At 41.3% G+C, this 19,066-nt stretch overlaps 1 protein-coding gene across 2 annotated transcripts; it reads right to left on the bottom strand.

The window, feature by feature from the left end:
* Positions 1–1,077: 1,077 nt before the first annotated feature.
* LOC133928410 (phosphoglycerate mutase-like protein AT74H) lies at positions 1,078–9,208 on the bottom strand. Of its 2 annotated transcripts, none has more exons than XM_062374732.1 (4): positions 9,068–9,208; positions 6,402–6,511; positions 1,890–2,518; positions 1,078–1,724 (listed from the first exon to the last, which is right to left on the bottom strand). In XM_062374732.1, exons 3-4 carry the CDS (start codon positions 2,443–2,445, stop codon positions 1,300–1,302), a joined length of 981 nt encoding a protein of 326 aa, XP_062230716.1. In that variant the 5' UTR covers positions 2,446–2,518; positions 6,402–6,511; positions 9,068–9,208; the 3' UTR covers positions 1,078–1,299. The 2 variants fall into 2 exon arrangements, with proteins under 2 accessions (XP_062230716.1, XP_062230717.1); XM_062374733.1 differs by having other exon boundaries at positions 1,890–2,515.
* Between the last annotated feature and the right edge of the window lie 9,858 nt (positions 9,209–19,066).

Below are 19,066 nucleotides of genomic sequence, written 5' to 3'. Positions count from 1 at the left end.
GTAGGCCACAAAAACAAATAAATAACAAAATGAACAGTAGTCAGACGGGCAATTTTATTGGACTGGCAAGGAAAATGAAATGATCACAAGAGGGGCAATTTTGTTGGACCAGCCAGAAAAAAGAAAAGACCACAATGGGGCAGTGTTTTTTTTTGTGTGTGGGGGATACAGTAGAGGGCAACGTTTTTTCCCTTCTAAAGTGCAAAACAGGACAAGATTATCTTTGATTCAGATAGAAACCCGTACGCAGAGACTTGGAGGAACCTAGCACTCGATCACACTGTAGTTTGTACTTTGTAGTGCACTGCATGAAATTGAAAAGAACCGACCTCAAGTAAAAAGAATGACTTTGATCATCCACTGTATCTTTCGCAAAAAAAAAGGACAAGAATGTTTGCTTAACGTCACCAATTCAAGAGCACACAGCGGGGGGTTGAAGAAAGAAAAAACATTTCCGGAGAGCAAAACACGACAGGATTATCTTGATTCAGATAGCAATCCCTAGGCAGAGAATTGAAGGAACCTAGTAGTACTCACACTGCAGTTTGTAGTGCACTGCATGAAATGGTAAAGAACCTAGTTGAATGTTTCGCTAGGCTATACGAATCCTGGAGGAACCGTTCTCGAAAAAAATTCCTGGAGGAACATGTTGTCCCATGCCAGCTTAGAAAGAATCTTTTGCTTCTGCATCTGGACATGTCTCTGTTGGTAACATGCATGTGATGAAAACGTACTGCTCCTTCTTTCCAGAGAGAAACCTGTACTCATCCTCTGAAAAAGGGTAATGGAGCCATGTATAGAAATGACTTTGCTTGAAGAGAGAAGGTAGCAATTAAAGGAGCCATTTTAGTTAAAGATGGGAACCATTCTTTTATTACAAGCCGACGCACAATGCACAGACGCCACTACCCAAGCATATCTAGTTATGTGTTCTTATTATGCGCCTACAAATAATACTGTTGAAATTACTCACGTCTCTATAAATTTAAATCTTGATGACTAAAGTGGTACCCTCACATATCCACCACCACCACACCAGAATTTTGACTCTGTCGGTTCAACTAAGAAAAAAGAACAAAACTGAAACCAAAACCTCCACATAGATATATCTTACTCAAATGTTATGCTCTCAATTTGAGTACTTCTATTTGCTGAACTCCCCCCAAATCATAGTATTTCAGTGCCCAGCCACTATGAACAAGTTACAAATTGAACAGGAAACGACTACATCACTCCATAGTAAAAGAAAACACTACGAAATTGAAAGAATTTCAACGAGTCTATGAAAGAGCGAGTGAATTACTCCAATAACTTGGCCTTGCCATTCTCTTCCTCGTCCTCCTGGCTGCTGTCCGGATCCTGGGGGTCGTCGAAGAAGGTCGCGATGAACGAAGAGCACTCCTCGGCCCAGCTCCGACGGTTGGCGGAGGCGCGCCACTGCTGGTCAGCGATCATCTCCGGCGAGAGGCCCCACTGCTCGAGCTCCTCCTTGGTGTGGTGGACGAGGAGGGAGTACTCCCCGCCTGGCCCCAGCTGCATCACCCTGAACTCGCAGTTGTCGAAGTTGTTGAGGCGCTCGAACTGGTCCACCGTCCACTTGAACCACTTCATGAGGAACACCCGCGACGTGAGCCCGTGCGACACGATCACCAGGTTGGTCTCGCAGCTCGCGTCCTGCTCCAGCCTACCCATGTCGATGTCCCGCCACAGAGACTCCAAGAAACCTGCATAGTGTGATGATCCATACAGGAACATTCAGTATTCAGATCAGAGAATGTGTAGGCGCCTTGCTTGATCGATTGTGAATTGTGTTTTTTTTTTAACGAAGATTGTGAATTGTGATGCTACTGAGATGAATGGCGCAGGCGGCAATGGCGACGGAGGCTTACTGGCGACACGGTCGAAGACGTCGGCAGCGGACTCGCCCTCGGGGAAGCGGAAGAAGAACCGGCCGAAGCGCTCGCGGGTCTGCTTGACGGCGCGCATCCGCTCCTCGACCTGGAAGTTGCCGAAGTCCTGCTCCCTGACGCGGCACTCCTCGCGGACGCCGATGACGCGGTCGCGGGGGAACGCGCCGACGATCTCCCGCAGCGTGGCGCGCGTGCGCGCGTAGGGGGACACGTAGAAGTAGACCTTCCAGCTGGCGCCGGCGTCCGACGCCACCACGTCCCGGATGCGCCGCCCCGCCGCGCGCGCCTGCTCGGCGCCCAGCGTCGTGAGCGGGATGCGGTAGTCCGGCGTGGTGGTGTACGCCGACATGTCCAGGTTCCCCTGGCTCTCGCCGTGCCGGACCAGGATGATCCGCTTCGGCAGCCGTCGCGCGCACTGCGGGTGGTGCTGCCGCGTCATCTCGCAGAACAGGCACTCCTTGCTGCCAGCGACGTCGTCGATGCTCCGACCGGGGGCTTCTTGGCCTGCGACGGGGCGCGCTGTGTCGTGTGACATGGCTGGCGCCCGTGCCGGTGCCCGGGTATATATAATGGAACGCGACCAACTTAATTTGCTACTACCAGCACTACTGCACAAGGGGAAAAATTTGTTGCAAAATTTGTCAACTCTGACCACTGCTTTTCTGACAAATGCGTTAGTTAAACTATAGCATCTGAATGGTAAAAAAAACCCAACAATCCACGCACGACAGCACCTGCCCCTTTCGAACACACGAATTTTATAGGAAGCACCACCACCTCTGCAAATCCGCTAAAATTCTCGTGTTCAAATAGGCCGTCATTGGCGGAACTAAAAGTGGTAAAAAAAATGTAAGTTCGTAGATCGAGCGCATGACAAATATTTCAATTAGAGGGTGCTAGTGATTATGTTGGTTTTTTTCCTTCTTCAAGGGTGTGTACGGTGGTAAGTCACTCAGTAATTGCTGATATCAACCAAAGCTAGAATCCTAGTTTTAAAAAAAAAGACGTTTTGCCAAGTGTCGTTTTTAGCATGATCATGAATGACTGAAGTCACTTTCAGAGATGTCCTAAGTGGCTAGTCTTTGGTACCTTTTCTTGACATTTAAATAAGATGCCATTGTGAGCTGTCTTCCCACATAAAACGAGTTTTTTTTCAAGGGTGTGCATATTGACAAAAAAAGAAGAAGAGGAGAATTCCCTGTGCTTGCCACGTGAATACGGGGCCATGGGAATCGCCATGGAGAAGCACATGAGCAGCTCCTCCGCATCTGCCCAAGTCGGTGGGTTGAGTGATCCATTCGCAGCTAAGCAAAACCGTGTAGACTGACACGGCATCGGTGCAGCAGCTCGGTCCAAACGCTTCAATCACATAAGAACCGTACAAACAGGTTTCAGGCAGGGCTGAAGAATAGCATATGCCATGCTCGTGATTGGAACCTTTTCTCTATGCTGATAGTCATGTACCTCCCAACACTGAACCCTACTGATAATAACATAGCATGAATGGTCAACAGCACACGGATATGCTAAGAGGAGTCAGCATGAACAAAACCAAGGCATGTTTGGAAAGCGGGACTTTTCCTAGTTTCCGAACGAACTGAACTGTTTACTATTACTGAAAGTAGAATTGTAGAGTAAAGGAGACAAAGAACAAATGAATTCAACAGTTATTATTCTTATGGATAGATGCACATATTTATACATAGTGAATAGATATGATGAAAGGATATGATGAATAGATATATTATTTGTACATATTTGTAACTCTTGATAAATTGATCACCAGAGGTAGTAATTCACAACACTCCCCGTTGGATCAATTTGGTCATCTGTATATATCACGTAAAAACTCCTCTAAAACCTTACGGAAAAAACTTGAGAGAAATATAATATAGTGATATATTGTTAAAACTCATTTAAAATCTAGTGAAAAAATAAGAAGAAAATGATACAATATATATTAATTATTGTCTTATTGTAAACTCATATGAGAAAACCTTGAAAAAGAAAACACCCATAAGTGAGTTTAGAGAACAAATAGGTATTATCTGTGGACCAAATATGTCTTTGATATCTCTCTTAAAAACCTTAGTAGCGAAAATGAAAAATATGATATATTTTTATGTAGATATTATCTCATTAAAATCTTTTATGAGAAATTTCATGAGTAAAACTCATATAGAAAAAAGAGTACAATATGATGTATGAACAGGTTAAAATTCAGGATGAGACTCCCTCTAAACCTTGCAAATCTCAAAATTGTCGCATACCATGAACATATTAGAATGTCGAAGTTGGTAAGAACTTTGCGAATAAATCTACGAAATTATCACAAGATTTAATTTGCAGGATATTTATCTCTCCATATTGTTTATCTCCCCATATTGTTGTAACACATGAGAATAAAATAATTTAGGGGCAATATGCTTAGTGATATTGCTCTTTATGTAACCTATTTGCATCTGAGCAACATAAGTAGTATTATCTTTGTAGATAATGGTTGATGATTCAATGGGACCAATATCACATGATAGTTGTATGCGGTTTATCATTCTACGAAGACATACACATGTATGTGATATTTCAGAATGACAGATGGAAATAGCCACTAGAATCTGTTTTGATGACTCATATAAGATGGCTATATCACCATGAAATCAGCATGTGATCTAACGTTATGAGGATCATTTATATAGTCATGATCTGGATATCCACTATGATCGTAAATTAATTTTTCTGATAGAAAAATCTAGATCTTTGGTATAATAAAGATATATGTGGATATCTTCTTTGACTCCCGCCTATTGACGTTGTTAGAGTTATGCTATTTAAGCTAACAAGTTATCTGCAAATATAATATCAGACATGTTACGATTTGCAAGATATATGAGCGCTTTGATGACACTAAGATATAGAGTTTTAGATTAAATATCTTTTCAATGTCAATCCAATGTATAAATGGATCTTGATTCATATTTAGAGATTGAATGACCATAAGTGTTTTTATAGATATAATTATACAATATTATTTGGATATTGGTGGACTGATAGATAAATATTCCTGAACGAATATGTTCAAGTTGTAGACTTAAGAGAAATTTGATTTTACCTAAATCATTCATCTCAAATTCCGTCTTTAAGATGATTACATATTTTGTCGTGTGTGGTTTGAAGATGATACAAAATCCAATTTGGATTTCATTATGAACACATATATGCAATCGTTGAAGTAACCCTTCTGTCCAGAATGTGGCAGAATGTGGCAGAATTTTGATGTATATAGTGCGCCTAAATGCAGTTAATAATAATATTTTAATGCTAATAGACAATTGTGAATGTTTGACCAAGTGTAGGTAACCTTGGCAGACAAGAAGGTAAATGAATTTTGGGATCATGTAAGAACTTTGTCTGACTGGTAGGGCACTCAAATACAGCATCTTATTAATTTGTACTGGTGGTAGGAAAAGGAAAAGGACGTAATGATTGGGAAAAGGGTCAAAAGTATGGCATTTAATTTTCGTTCTCTTGTAGCCCTGAATTATTAATTCAAATATATTAACACTGTATTTTGGCTACTGCAGAAGTATGCCATGATACAACTCAAAAAAACAAGTTGAAGTTCTCATGGACTTTCAGGGTGAGATATCGGCTCAAATTTATTTCAAACAAGATATCAGCTCAAAAGCTCTTCCACTGCTGATTTTCTGAGTTATGTGCTGAACTTTTCTGTCAACCTCAAAAGATCCAGCTCTTCCTGGCTATAAAGTTTCCCAGCTAAAAAAAATCCTAGTGAAGGTTCTACAATTTAGTTTACAAAGTGGCTCTACATTGTAGTTCCACTATCAGTAGCTAATCCATTAGCACCTCAGGGACTTGATTATTCTCCAGTAATGAATGGTACGATCATATTGATACGTTGTATGATAGCTATCCTTCGATAACAAATAGACAACTGCTCATACAACAGCATGCCAACTTTTAATTTAATGGTTCAAGTAATTTCCTTCAAAAGCAAGAAAATAAAATCCAGTTTCTAGCTATGGAAATTCGTTAAAATAGAATTATCTTGTTATAGTTTGGAACTTCAGAATACACATTATTCTATTTTAAGTGACAGATCTTTAAAACTGGCCCTCAGATTTTAGTTTCTCAATGCCCAACCTATAAAAGGCAAAGAAAAAACACACGATTCTGTTTAGGTCACTTTCATGCATTTTCATATTTGTCTCATTTGGAGGCTTAAATTTAGCTTCTGCATAAATAAGTCTCATAGGATGATGCTTAGTGGGTACTAAATAAATACAATTTTTACGATGCATTCAGCTTGCTTGCCATAGCATGCCGCAACATTTGATGTCACTAGAAGGCAACCAACAACAGGACTCATGGCAACAGCAGCAACTCTAATTATAAAAATTCACAAAAAACTGGAGAAGCAAGTGTAGAACTACAACAAAATTGTCGGTAAAAAAGGCAGGAGTTAGTGCTTACCAAGAAGTCACCTTCTTTATTCCAAGATTATTAACAATACTCTGAGATCAGGTTGGAAGCATAAACATGTTGTACTTGTTTAAAGTCTTGAGTCCAAATGATGGAAATATCTACATCAACAAAGTAAAGTTAGGACAAAAAATCCTAATAGTAGTATTGCAGATGCTAATAGCAGTATCAACAGTCTTGATGATTGAATTTATAGAATGTTAAAAAGTCATCAAGTTAAATTCTAGGGGAGTATATATAATCGTACGAGTGGGATGCTGGAAACGAGAAACCATTCTGTGGCTTCGCTGTGTAACTCTTTTAAATTTGATATGAATAAAACCCACAGAAGGGTAAAAACATTGGAAACTTTCATTTCCAATGAAGAGCATAATTGTCATATTGTTGGTCTTCAAATCAAGATATTCAATTATTACAGAATGCAATGGAGGAAGTTCTTGTGTTTTCAGCACTCAACGGGAATCAGATCAACGTGTTTACTGGGACAGTTTTGTGCAGAGTATGAACCAACAGTAGAATTTAATAACAAGTTGGCTTCTAGGGCAATCATTTATTGGAAGTATGGCTTGGTGGATGTGGAGACTGAGAAATGCTATAATTTACAGCAATCTATGTGGATAGATCTCAATGTGATGTTGCATTTACTGAACCAGATGGTGACCTCGCTGCTCCAGGAATCAATGCATTGTTACCAAGCAAGTAGAGAATATTGCTGGAGTTCAGAAGCTAACATGTGTACAATAGATCATTACTTAATGCTTATTGGTGGATGATGTGCCTAGCTGCCCAGATTTCGTGTTTCACCTGTTGATTAAAGGCAGATGAGTAGGGTGGTCCATTTTTTGTTTTGATCACGTGGTAATTGTCACACTGTGAGGATTAAAACTCAAAAGATGAATAAGAAAAGGCGCTGTCATGGTTAACACCTGATGGAAATCAATTTCTCAAGCAAGTACAACTACAATGGAAAAGGAACTGAGTAAAGGGTGAACAACAGAACATTTTTCTCCTTTTAGACTTCTTGGTAAAACCATTTTCACTATATGTTGCAAAAACAAAAAACTAGAATTTCATCACCAATGAGGCATAGCAAATAACTGATAGTCTGATACTGAATTATTGCACACAAAGAATTCAATTTTACACCTCAATTATAGAGCAGTCCAGGTTGAAATGTTGAATGGTTAGGTACGAATATTTGTTTAGGGAATCAAGTCATGATTTGTCACTCTAAACAACCTTCTTATTTGAATAAATCCATACACATAGGGATAGGCATTCTGAGGACTCTAGAATATATTCCATTGCTCTACTGACAAATATCGTAATGTATTTGATAATTTTATCACCTGCTACAATACCATATGAGCATGATCTGAAGTCAATATTAGAGTGCTGCCGTGTTTCCTAAGATAAAATGCTTGTGTCTAATGATAAAATCTTTTTACTATGATCACCGAGGCTCGCGATTAAAGTGGTATTTCTATGAAGTAGGAAGATAGCATGGTTCGTATTGTTAGAATTGATCATATCAAACCAAAACATAACATAATTGACGTTCCAAATATATCTTTGTATATGCAGCCACCTCCTTGTAGCTCTAAGAACAGAATTCCTATAGTCTAAATTTCAATTAATGTGTCCTACCAATAATCCCTACAATTTTGTTGTTGAAACATGCCATTTTCAATGTTTTGGTGATATACGAAAAGTCAAAGTACACTATGCCAATATATGGTAGGTTATGTTAGCCTGAAATTATGATCTATTGTAGAACACATTCTTCCTGGCCCATCGGAAAGAGCACGGACATCAAACTTCCAAACAGGGATTTTGTTAGACAACGGACAATTTAACAATTTGTTGATCACATTTTCCTTTTGAAAAGATGTTTACTTATGTACAACATGTCAATATCAACCATCCTAGTGATGTGAAATTGTTACGGACACATGGTGGCGAATTGACATCTATATATGGCATATTGCGGTTAGAAGACAACACATCCTTGTGCTTCAATCTCCCCTTCACACTTCACCAATTCAGAAAGACAATATAGCAATCCCACATTCTGTGACCCTATCATACTTTCTCTTTGTATTAAGTAGGGAAATTGTGGACCCTGTCATACTTTCTCCTTACATTATGACACTATATGAGCTCACAAAAACACAAATTCTATGAACTTGAACTTGGGGAATGACTTCACTGTATCCAGCAACGGCAACACTGGCACCCCAATTCCCCAATCAAACCCTCCACGAACACCCACTCAGCTCATTCGCCAACAGATCCACTCGCGAAACACCAATTGCTGAATGCGGTAGCAACACTACTCGCGTGGGATCCGATCTCCTCGATGCGCCCCATTTCCCACCCCAGACCCGGTCAACTCCAGTCCAGGAAAATAGCAAGCGAAACAACCCATCCGTCTCCCCCGACGAATTTGCTCGTCCGATCCCAATTCATGCAGGCGATAGAGTTCCCGACCAAACCGACACCAACCCCCCCCCCCCCCCCAAATTAAACCAACCAAGCTAAATCTCGAGCAACAGATCAAGCGCGAGGCAGAGCGAATCGGAACAGGCATGGAGAACAAATCAAAGCTCGCAGCAATCAGGAACGAGAAAATTCACTTCAAGAGGAATCGAGCTTACCTCGCCGCCGTCGTCGTTGTCACGGTAGGAGCAGGTGCGACCGTGCGAGAAGTAGGGAGGGAGACGCGTCGGATTCGGAGGTCCAGAATGGCAAGAACAGAGTGAAAAGAGAGATGGATGAGGTGGAGATTATGAATTTAATTTAGATAATTAAGTGTTATCTAAATTTATTATAGATATTTTCCGTGCTCCAAATTTCTGACAGGTCGGGCCGCGAAGATCTTGGCACGCACGTGACATGGCCCGCGGAGATAGGTGCGACTTCTTTTCAGCGAAGAAAATAGTGACAGGCGCTCAAAGCAGCCCACTGGATGTCATGTGGGTCCGGATCAAGGACGGGCCCGCGGTATCCGTCTGGGTAGGTAGTGGCAGACGTCCCCGATAACGGCTCGTGCGGCTCGACACTTGCAACTCGCAAGGCGTGGGGAAGGCAGGAATGACTCCGCTCCAATCGAGGAAAAATTGCTATTGTTTGCATTTTCTCCGATCTTCTAACATTTGTATTTTGATCCAAACAGATCCTCAAACCTTGTTTTTTGAGAAAGGGGAAATGTGACAAGTTGTCGGCTCTTCTTCGCACTTTCCTCCATAAATTCATTCAGGTTTTATTAGTACCATGACACGCCATTTCATCACTTAATTATCATTGCTCAAACATTTTTTTTAACACTGAGTAGACTGACATGAAATAGGCTAATGATTTTTAGCAGGCCGAGGTTGGAAAAGCCCAGTTGATCAGCTGGGCCAAAAACGGACTGTTGAGAAGTCCTTAATGGGTCGGGATGGCCCAAAAAAATCTAGAAATCTTTTTTTTATGGTCATTAATCCAGCACTCTAGATTTATACCAGCGCTGCACAAAAGAAACAAGCACCTCATGGCAGCATGAAACTGAAGCTCATCCACTACCAGAAAGATAATGCTAATAAATTTTACACCAATAACTGGCATTTCAAGTACTATTGAAGATATGGAATTGATTCCAAATATAAACCTCTAAAATATCGGCATGATAATCTCTTCTATTTATGTACAACCTACCGACGGTGGTCAGTAGGCGCGGTCAGTAAAACCATGCCACTTTTCTAGTTAAAAAAAAACTAATGAATAGGTAGTACATTCACATTGGGAACATACAGATTGAAGGGTGAAGGAGCTGTACATAGACAATTCAAAGTAAATTCACGTTGACGGTAGATCAAAGGATATTGCATCCAATTTTTACCTTGCTCATCATGGAGGTCGACGGCTTGAGGAAGGTTAGGGGCGTGTGTTAATCTTGCGGTGTGGGGAAACTGCTGGGGGCTCCGAGTTCCTAGCTACATGGGGAAGGTCAAGAGCGTTGGGAGTATCGGTGGCCTTTTAGAAGGTCGGGAGCGTCGTGTTACACCCCAGGAACCACAAAATCCTAGGATGTAACTAAACTACATTACAAGAAACCGAACTATAAAATTTCGGTAGCGTATATACAGAGCAACACGAAAGCAACAACATAGAAGCATGTTAAAAATATGATATATTTCAAGTTGAACGATATGAATAAGTCAAATTAAACAACTAAATCACATGTTTAACATCACTATGATCCTATTAAGCAAATAAATTCTAGGGCATTACGTTATCCCCTCTTTAAAGAGAATTTATCCCTGAATTCACCCACTCCAAAAAAGGAAACGGAACGAAAAAGAGGACGGTTGAACAACAAATCTCAAGGAGCTCAAGGTATATCGGAAGCAACTATTCAGGGACTCAAGACACTTCTCGTTCGGAACAATTCATCTCGGGATCTTGCAATCTATAAGACATTCTGCCATTGGACACGCACCGAAGATCCCGAGCTACGCACTAGGCGCACTCAACTCTAAGATCCTGCTCCACCACAATCGGCCAAAACTCGATCCCAAACTCCAGGTCTCGAAGACCACTCTCAAACTTCAGGAACTCATTCAAGAAGAACAATATGCTACACAAAACCTTGGCCACAATAGTCAAAACTCCACTACATGACCAAAACTGCCCGACAACCAAGCGTGGCCACAAAAATGCCTCTAGGACATACCGCTTACTACTGGAACTGAGCACAAAGGATCCCTTCTCAAAAACCTGCCTTTTAACTTCCTGACGAAGATGACCTAGCCATCCGATCTCCTACACCTCTCAAAGGAGAAACAGACAAGCACCAACGGTCTCCACTAGAATATCGCCAACTAGAGCAACCTATCTAGTGTAGCGAAAAATGACACTATTAGGTCATGATTGTGATTTTAGTGATTAATGATAACATAGTCAATGAGACTAACATGTTTGTCAAAAATATATAAGTCTTATGGATGCAATACATTAAGATGCCACCGTAGTCAGGACAAAGTTTGATTAAATTAGAGAAGTTCTAGGAAAAATAACTACACCGGAAGGTCCGACGCAGATGAGTTGTGAACGCCGAAGTGTTTTCTTGCCAGGTGTTTTTACACGTCGGATGATCCGACAATATGGAGATATGAACGGCGGAGCATTTCTGAGTTGAAGCTCAAGGATCGTACATGCCAGAAGGTCTGACGATTGAAATGTGCATGTCGGAGTATACGTTGGAGCAATTTTTGCAGAGAGGATTGCAACAGTGGGAAGACCGAAAGACTACACGTCGGAAGGTTCGATGTTCGGTACTGTGCACGCTAGAGTATACGCTGGAGCATTTGTTGCAGAGAAGATGTCAAGGTCCGGTTTGGTGTAGTTTAACACACCGGATGATCCAGCAATGAGGAAAAGCAACGTCGGAGTATTTTGCACTGAGGAAGGCATGTGATGGCTTATTTGAACAAGCCAGAATGTCTGGTGATGGAGCTGGTGAACACGTTGAAACATTCGATGTTCACAAAATCTTTGAGTGGAGTTCCAATGGCTAGTTTTGGAAGATGTATACATCAGATGGTCCGGTGAGTACTATCCTGTTACACCAGATCATCCAGTGTATATAGTGAATTTGAGCAGTTGGGGCTACGGCTAATCCACGGGGTTGAGGCTATAAATACTCCTCCATTGAGTCATTTAAAGGTGCTGGAGTTCAGAGAAGTCATATACACTTGAGAAGATATCCAAGGCATCAAAGTGCTAAAAATGTTTATCCAAGGCGATTAAGAACACTATTAGAGAGTGATTAGTGCTTATAGGTCTAGAGAGAAGTGTTGCTAGGTGCTGCAACCTAAAGAGTGGATTAAGGAGTGATCCAACCGTATACCGAGTGTACGCTGGAGTCTTGGAGTCTTCGTGACTCGCCAGTAACTTGTTGACCATCCGACTTGGTGTGGAGCGGCGACAAGAAGACTGTGTGGAAATGCGGAGGCCCTTGTCTTTGTGACTAAAGCTCCGAAGTGAAGATAGCGTACAAGTGACTAGAAGAGAGATTAGTGCTTGAGGTCTTATCTTGGCGACTTGATATCTCAAGAGTCATGACCGGAAGAGACTTGGTGACCGAGAGTATATCCTTTGTGGAGCTCCAACGTGGATTAGGGGTGGCTTGTGTGCCACCGATACCACAGGATAAAAATTTTTTGTGCCGAGTTTGTCTCTCTACCTTATTTATGAAGCTCTCTCCCATGTACTCTAATGTTTTTTTCTTAAGTTCAACGTGAGTTTATGTCTTTTGGGGAGATTATTGATAAATGGGGAGAATTATAATGACCAAAGAAAGTGCAAGATACATGAAGGTTGACAAAGGTGGAGAAACTTTTGCATAGGTCGATCAAGAGAGATAGTGGTTAGAGAAAGGGGGAGCCACAACAAATGGGGACTAAGTGGTAAGAATATGCATACAAACAATGTGATAAGATTTTGTACTCTTTACAATTGTTATTATTTATTACTTGCCACTTGTTTAGGTTGTGTTGTCATCAATCACCAAAAAAGAGGAGATTGTAGCGAAAATTGCTCTATTAGACTATGATTGTGATTTTATTGATTAATGACAGCATAGTCAATAAGACTAACATATTTGTCAAGAATACATATGTCTCATAGATGCAATACATTAAGACGCCACCACAGCCGTGATAAAGTTTGATTGAATTGGAGAAATCCCAGGAAAAGTGACTACACTGAAAGATTCGACGCAGAGGAGTTGTAAACGCCAGAGTGTTTTCTTTCTAGGTATTTTTACACACCGGATGATCCGACAATGTAGAGATATGAACACTGGAGCATTTCTGAGTTGAATCTCAAAGATGATACATGACAAAAGGTTTGGAGATTGAAGTGTGCACGCCGGAGTATATGCTAGAGCAATTGTTGCAGAGAGGATTGCAGTAGTGGGAAGACTGTAGAACTACACGCCGGAAGGTCTGGCGATCGATACTGTGCACACCGGAGTATACGCTAGAGATTTGTTGCAGAGAAGATGTCAAAGTCTGTTTGATGTAATTTAACACACTGGATGGTCAAGCGATGAAGTAAAGCAACGCTGGAGTATTTTGCACTGAGGAAGGCGCGAGATGACTCATTTGAACACACCGGAAGGTCCGGCGATGGAGCTGGTGAACACGTCGAAACATCCGCTGTTCACAGAAGCTTTGAATGGAGTTCCAATGGCTAGTTTTGGAAGATGTACACCCCAGATGGTCCAGTGAGTACTATGTTGCTTACATCAGATCATCCGGTGTATACAATGAATTTGAGCCATTGGGGCAATACCTAGCCCATGGGGTTGAGGCTATAAATACCCCTCCATTTAGTCATTTGAAGTTGCTAGAGTCTAGAGAAGCTCATATACACTTGAGAAGACATCCAAGCCATCAAAGTGCTAAAAGTGTTCATCCAATGCGATTAAGCACACCATTAGAGAATGATTAGTGCTTATAGGCCTAGAGAGAAGTGTACCTAGGTGCTGGAACCTAGAGAGTAGATCAAGAAGTGATTAAATCGTGTACCGAGAGGTACGTCGGTAACTTGGAGTCTTGGTGACTCGCCAGTAACTTATTAACTCTCTGACTTGGTGTGGAGCGGCAGCAAGAAGATTGTGCAGGGACGCGGAGGCACTTATCTTTGTGACTAAAGCTCCGAAGTAAAGACGGTGTACAGGTGACTGGAAGAGAGGTTAGTGGTGAGACCTCACCTTGGTGGTTCTTTGTGCCTCCAGCTACTAAGCCAAAACAACTTAGACCTCCTTCCAACATGGGACTCACTCAACGAATGAGACCCACTGGGTCGACTACCAACACTCAAACAAACCCGCACCAACATAGCATCTTATCCAGTTGCCACCGGTCACCGTCTTGAAGCAAACTACAAACAACACACAAGACCAAGGGCCAGGTATAACCCTAACTTTTCCTTAAAAAAAACTAGACAACATGATAGGGATGACTGCTTGCCAAGCGCACCACGAGGAACACTACCATGAACTTACTAACAACTCTGTCTCAGCCTTACAAGGACCAACCTACAACACTCCAGGTCTCTATCCTTGGAAAATAGATCACCGTCACAACCTTAAAAAAGATGACACTCCACTAGCATCACTCGAACACACCCAACTACCTCCACTCAGCTAGTCGACTCCTACTTCTAGAACATGTGGACCACTCCACTAGGCTAACTGGAAAACCACTCAGAACTAGTACAATTTAGCCTTTACGGCCACTAGAAAGGAACATCCCATAAACTGTATAGCCTCTTTGGCCACAGGAGAACACAACGAGTAATCCAAAAAGACACAAAAGCATCAACTTTTATGCTTAGACACTAGGTTTCAAATTAACCAGCCCATAATCCTCAGTCACACGGGTGCAACCACCTCTCCAAACTGCTAGGAACTCCTCGTGGGTCCTACTCTCATCATTTCTCCATGGTCGGCAAAAGTTTGTCTCTGCGCTATAGGGGAAAACCTTACACCATGCTAAGGTTAGGTTAAAATGTCACCACTCCACTATAGGACAAGGCACACAATGATCCACCACTCCGATATGTTGAGAGCAAATAGTTAGGGTGCACGGCATGGTGGCCAATCCATCCGTCACTCAACTATTTGCTTCGAAATATGGATAGTTGGGTCATAACCCTAACACTCAGGCAACCTTACTCAACAATGCAGAAAAGGCATTGCAGGGACCTTCCACTCAACCCATATGTATTGTCTGACTATACTTACTCTATTGGCTTCTCAAAACTTCTTGAATCCTACAAACTGTGGCAACTTCGAAAACCTCTTAGCATCATCACCACTCAACACCAGTAACTACAACACCTTAACGGTATACCGAACAACAAAAACACCATTAGGAGCCAAATGCAAGCATATGCATATACAGGAACAAATAAGTATCTTCAATTGTAGATAACAACATCATACTGCCTCAAACATTAGAATAATAGGAGAATTAAAATAAATTTCACTTCAATATCAAGTGGTATGCAAGATATGAAAACCCGTACCCTTCCTATATGTGCAAGTGTGTCAGTTTAAATCTTATTTTACCTAGAATCTAAAGCCTAGACTCTAATACTAACTGTAACACCCCAGGAATCCCAAAATCCTAGGATCCCACTAAACTACACTACAAGAAGCCAAACTATAAAATTTTTGGCAGCATATATATAGAGCAACACGGAAGAAACAACATAGAAGCATGTTAAGAACATGATATTATTCAAGTTGAACGATATGAATAAATCAAATTAAACAACTAAACCACATGTTTAACATCACTATGATCCTATTAAGCAAAGGACTTCTAGGGCATTACACGTCGACCAAGAGCCCGGGTCCACCATCACTTGCGTTGACCTGGCCATGTGAGCTACACATCGGGAAGCCACGATTGGCTGACCGGAGGAGGTTCGTGGCGATGGCACCCCGTCTTGCGCTGCTCACCTTTGCTTTCATCATTGTTCTCCATCCCACGCCAGTCTAGGGTTTACCAAGCACGGAATTGCCACACTCTAGGTGGATCTCTAGCCAGGGGGAGGGAGGCAGCGGCCCCAGTCAGTGGTTTCCGGGGGAGATCGAGACTGAGAGACAAGGCGGCGGCCAAAGAAGGTCGATGAACGGCCGAGACGCTTGTGGCGGTGGTGGAGACAGAGGTGGGGGTTGAGAATCGGGAGTGGAGGCGGTGATGGCAGGTGCATAGCCGAGGAGGCTACATGCGGTGATGGCGCACAGAGCCGGAGTCGCTCGGAGCTTTTGGTGGTGGCGGTGATGGAGGGTTCTAGGAGCGGAGCGAGCCGAAGTCAGTGCTGGAGGGTTCTCGGAGTCAAAGATAGTGCCTATAAGCCTAGATCGAATGGCTATAACTTCCCTGGTAATGAATCGGACGACAGCCAACCAAAGGGCGACATGGACATCCCTACGGGTGACGAATGCGACCACGATAAGAGTACTGAGATTTCTTATGAAGTCTCTTATATTCACGGGTGGAGCCAGAAACATTGGACACCCTGAACAAACTTTACCCAGGTTAAATATCAACCAACCCATCTTTGATTTTGCCCGGGCTGAAACTACCAAAGTCCAGTTAGACAATAGTCATCATGTAGGCCACAGTGGAGCCTAGGCAACAGCCTAGGGTTGGCGGGCCCTTGCTACACCTCTGCATATATTCTTATATATTCTTCCCTTGTAAGAGATGTCATATATATTCTTGTGGCACCAACTAAATGTAGTACTTAGCTCCATATTTCTTCTTGGAATGAATCGTGAGATCCACACCGTTTGACTTCCACAGACATAAAAGGATGCCAGCTCGTATATAATTGGAAGCTGTAAATAGCAAAAGTATTGTGAGATTAAGTGGTTAACGTATATGATCCTACTGAATTAAGTTGAAGTTCCAGCTATAAACAGTTGTTTATCTTTTGTGAGTTGTATACAGTTGTTGAGAGGTCCACACAAAATAAATGCACACCCAAGTACACCTAGTGTCGAATATATACATTATAGTTTCTAATAAATATTTAGATATCTCATAAACATTGAGAGGTTCACCCACAAGATAAATGCACACCCAAATACACCTTGTGTCGAAGAATTCATAAATATTCAGATATCCTTGGCACAAGGTAAATGTAAGCTTACTCTATTTGGTGCAACAATACTAAAAGAAATATTGAATTTCTAAGAAAGTCATGCATATATATGACATATGAAAATTATTTTCTCCCTGTCTTCATTCATTTCTCTCCTATTTTATGGATGCCAGATTTATGCATGTGAATCATGTACATGGAGTGCCATGTGTATAAAATGCAAGATTGAATGTATGGAACCATATATAGATGCTACTATGTACATTTGAAGGGTTCAACCTTTTATACCTTCATTGAAAGGGGTAAATCTTATTTCTCCCTGGAATAAATGCATATGCAAACACACCGAATTTGAAAGATTCACATCTCAGATTTTTTTTCTATATGTAATCAAATACACTATGTGCAAGATGGGAATAAATTAAAAACAAACATATACATTTCTATATAAAAATCATGCAGATAACAATGTAAAGATAAAAAATGCTATTTTATTTGTCCTGGTTGATTTATCTCCTTTCTAGCCACCTTTATAGGGCGTCACATGTTATGCATGACTCATATAATCCTAGTATATTCTTCTCTTGAAAAAGACATCCTATAGATTCCTCTGGCACCCACTAAATGTAGTTATAAGCTCCAAATTTCTTCATGGAATGAATCAATGAACCGTGAGATCCACAAATCCTTGACCATTTGACATCCTCCAGCATAGAAGGGGTGCTAGCTTGTATGTACTAATTGGAAGTAGTAAATAAGAAAATCATTACTAGGAACCGTATAGGACACTATTGAATAAGTTGAAGTTACAGCTATATATAGTTCTTTGGCTTTTGCAAGTTGTACCCAGTTGTTGAGAGGTTCACACAAAATGAATGCACACCCAGATATGCTAGTATCTAAGATACACATTACATAGTTTTTGAGAGGCTCGCCCAAAAATAATTGTATACCTAAACAAATATTTTGAGAGGCTCCCCCAAAAATAAATGTATACCTAAACACACCTAGTGTGGAAGTCTGGAAGATACAAATTATAGGTTTTCATAAATATTCATATATCCTTGGGACAACGTAATAAACATAAGCTTACTCTATTCGATGGAACAATACTAAAAGAACCATTGACTTCTTAAGAAAGTCATACAGATGACATATGAAAATAGTTTTTTTTCCCTCTGCCTTCATTCATTTCTCTCCTATTTTATTGGTGCCAGCTATACGCGAGCCATTTACACGGAGTGCATGTGTTTACACTGCTAGATTCAATGTATGGAACCATATAAGATTTTACTACATTTAAATGTCCAAGCTTGATACATTCATTGAAATGTGCAAATCTTATTTCTCCATGGAATAAATGCATATGCAAACACTCCTAATTTGAAAGGTGCGTGTCTTAGAATTTTTTTCTATACTAGCAACTGCATATATGTTTTATGTTGGAAGTAATAGCACTTTCAGATATAATTTAATTTAATTTCTGATATAAAATTAATAAGAACGGATGCAAATAATCAATAACAGTTGTGTTCCGACTAGCTCCGACTAGTCCCGACTAAATTTGACTGGCCTCGAGTAGGATTCGACAAGTCTCAATACGTCTCGACTAGAACATGTCCTTGACAAGATATTCAACTACGTACTCAACTAGCAGATATACTCGAGTAGGATTTACATACGTACCCGATGGCGACGCGAGATGCAGACGGCCCCGTGGTGTCGATGCTTGATGCAGTAGATGATGATGAAGGTGAAGTAGTCGATGTATAGGCCACCGTGATGTCGATCCAGTAGGCGATGATAAAGATGAAGTAATCGAAGTAGATCGAGATGATGTAGAGGAAGCAGATCGAGATGATGTAGAGGAAGCAGATCGTGAGCAGTCGCGACGAGCGCTTCTCAAAAACCTTATTCGTCCTCTCCCAGTGTAGAAGCCCAAGGGCGACGGGTTCCAAAGACCTGCTCTCCCGTTCATCGATGCACGC

Source organism: Phragmites australis, chromosome 9, assembly GCF_958298935.1.
Source record: "Phragmites australis chromosome 9, lpPhrAust1.1, whole genome shotgun sequence".
Lineage (NCBI taxonomy): Eukaryota > Viridiplantae > Streptophyta > Magnoliopsida > Poales > Poaceae > Phragmites > Phragmites australis.
This window is presented reverse-complemented; position numbering and strand designations above follow the sequence as displayed.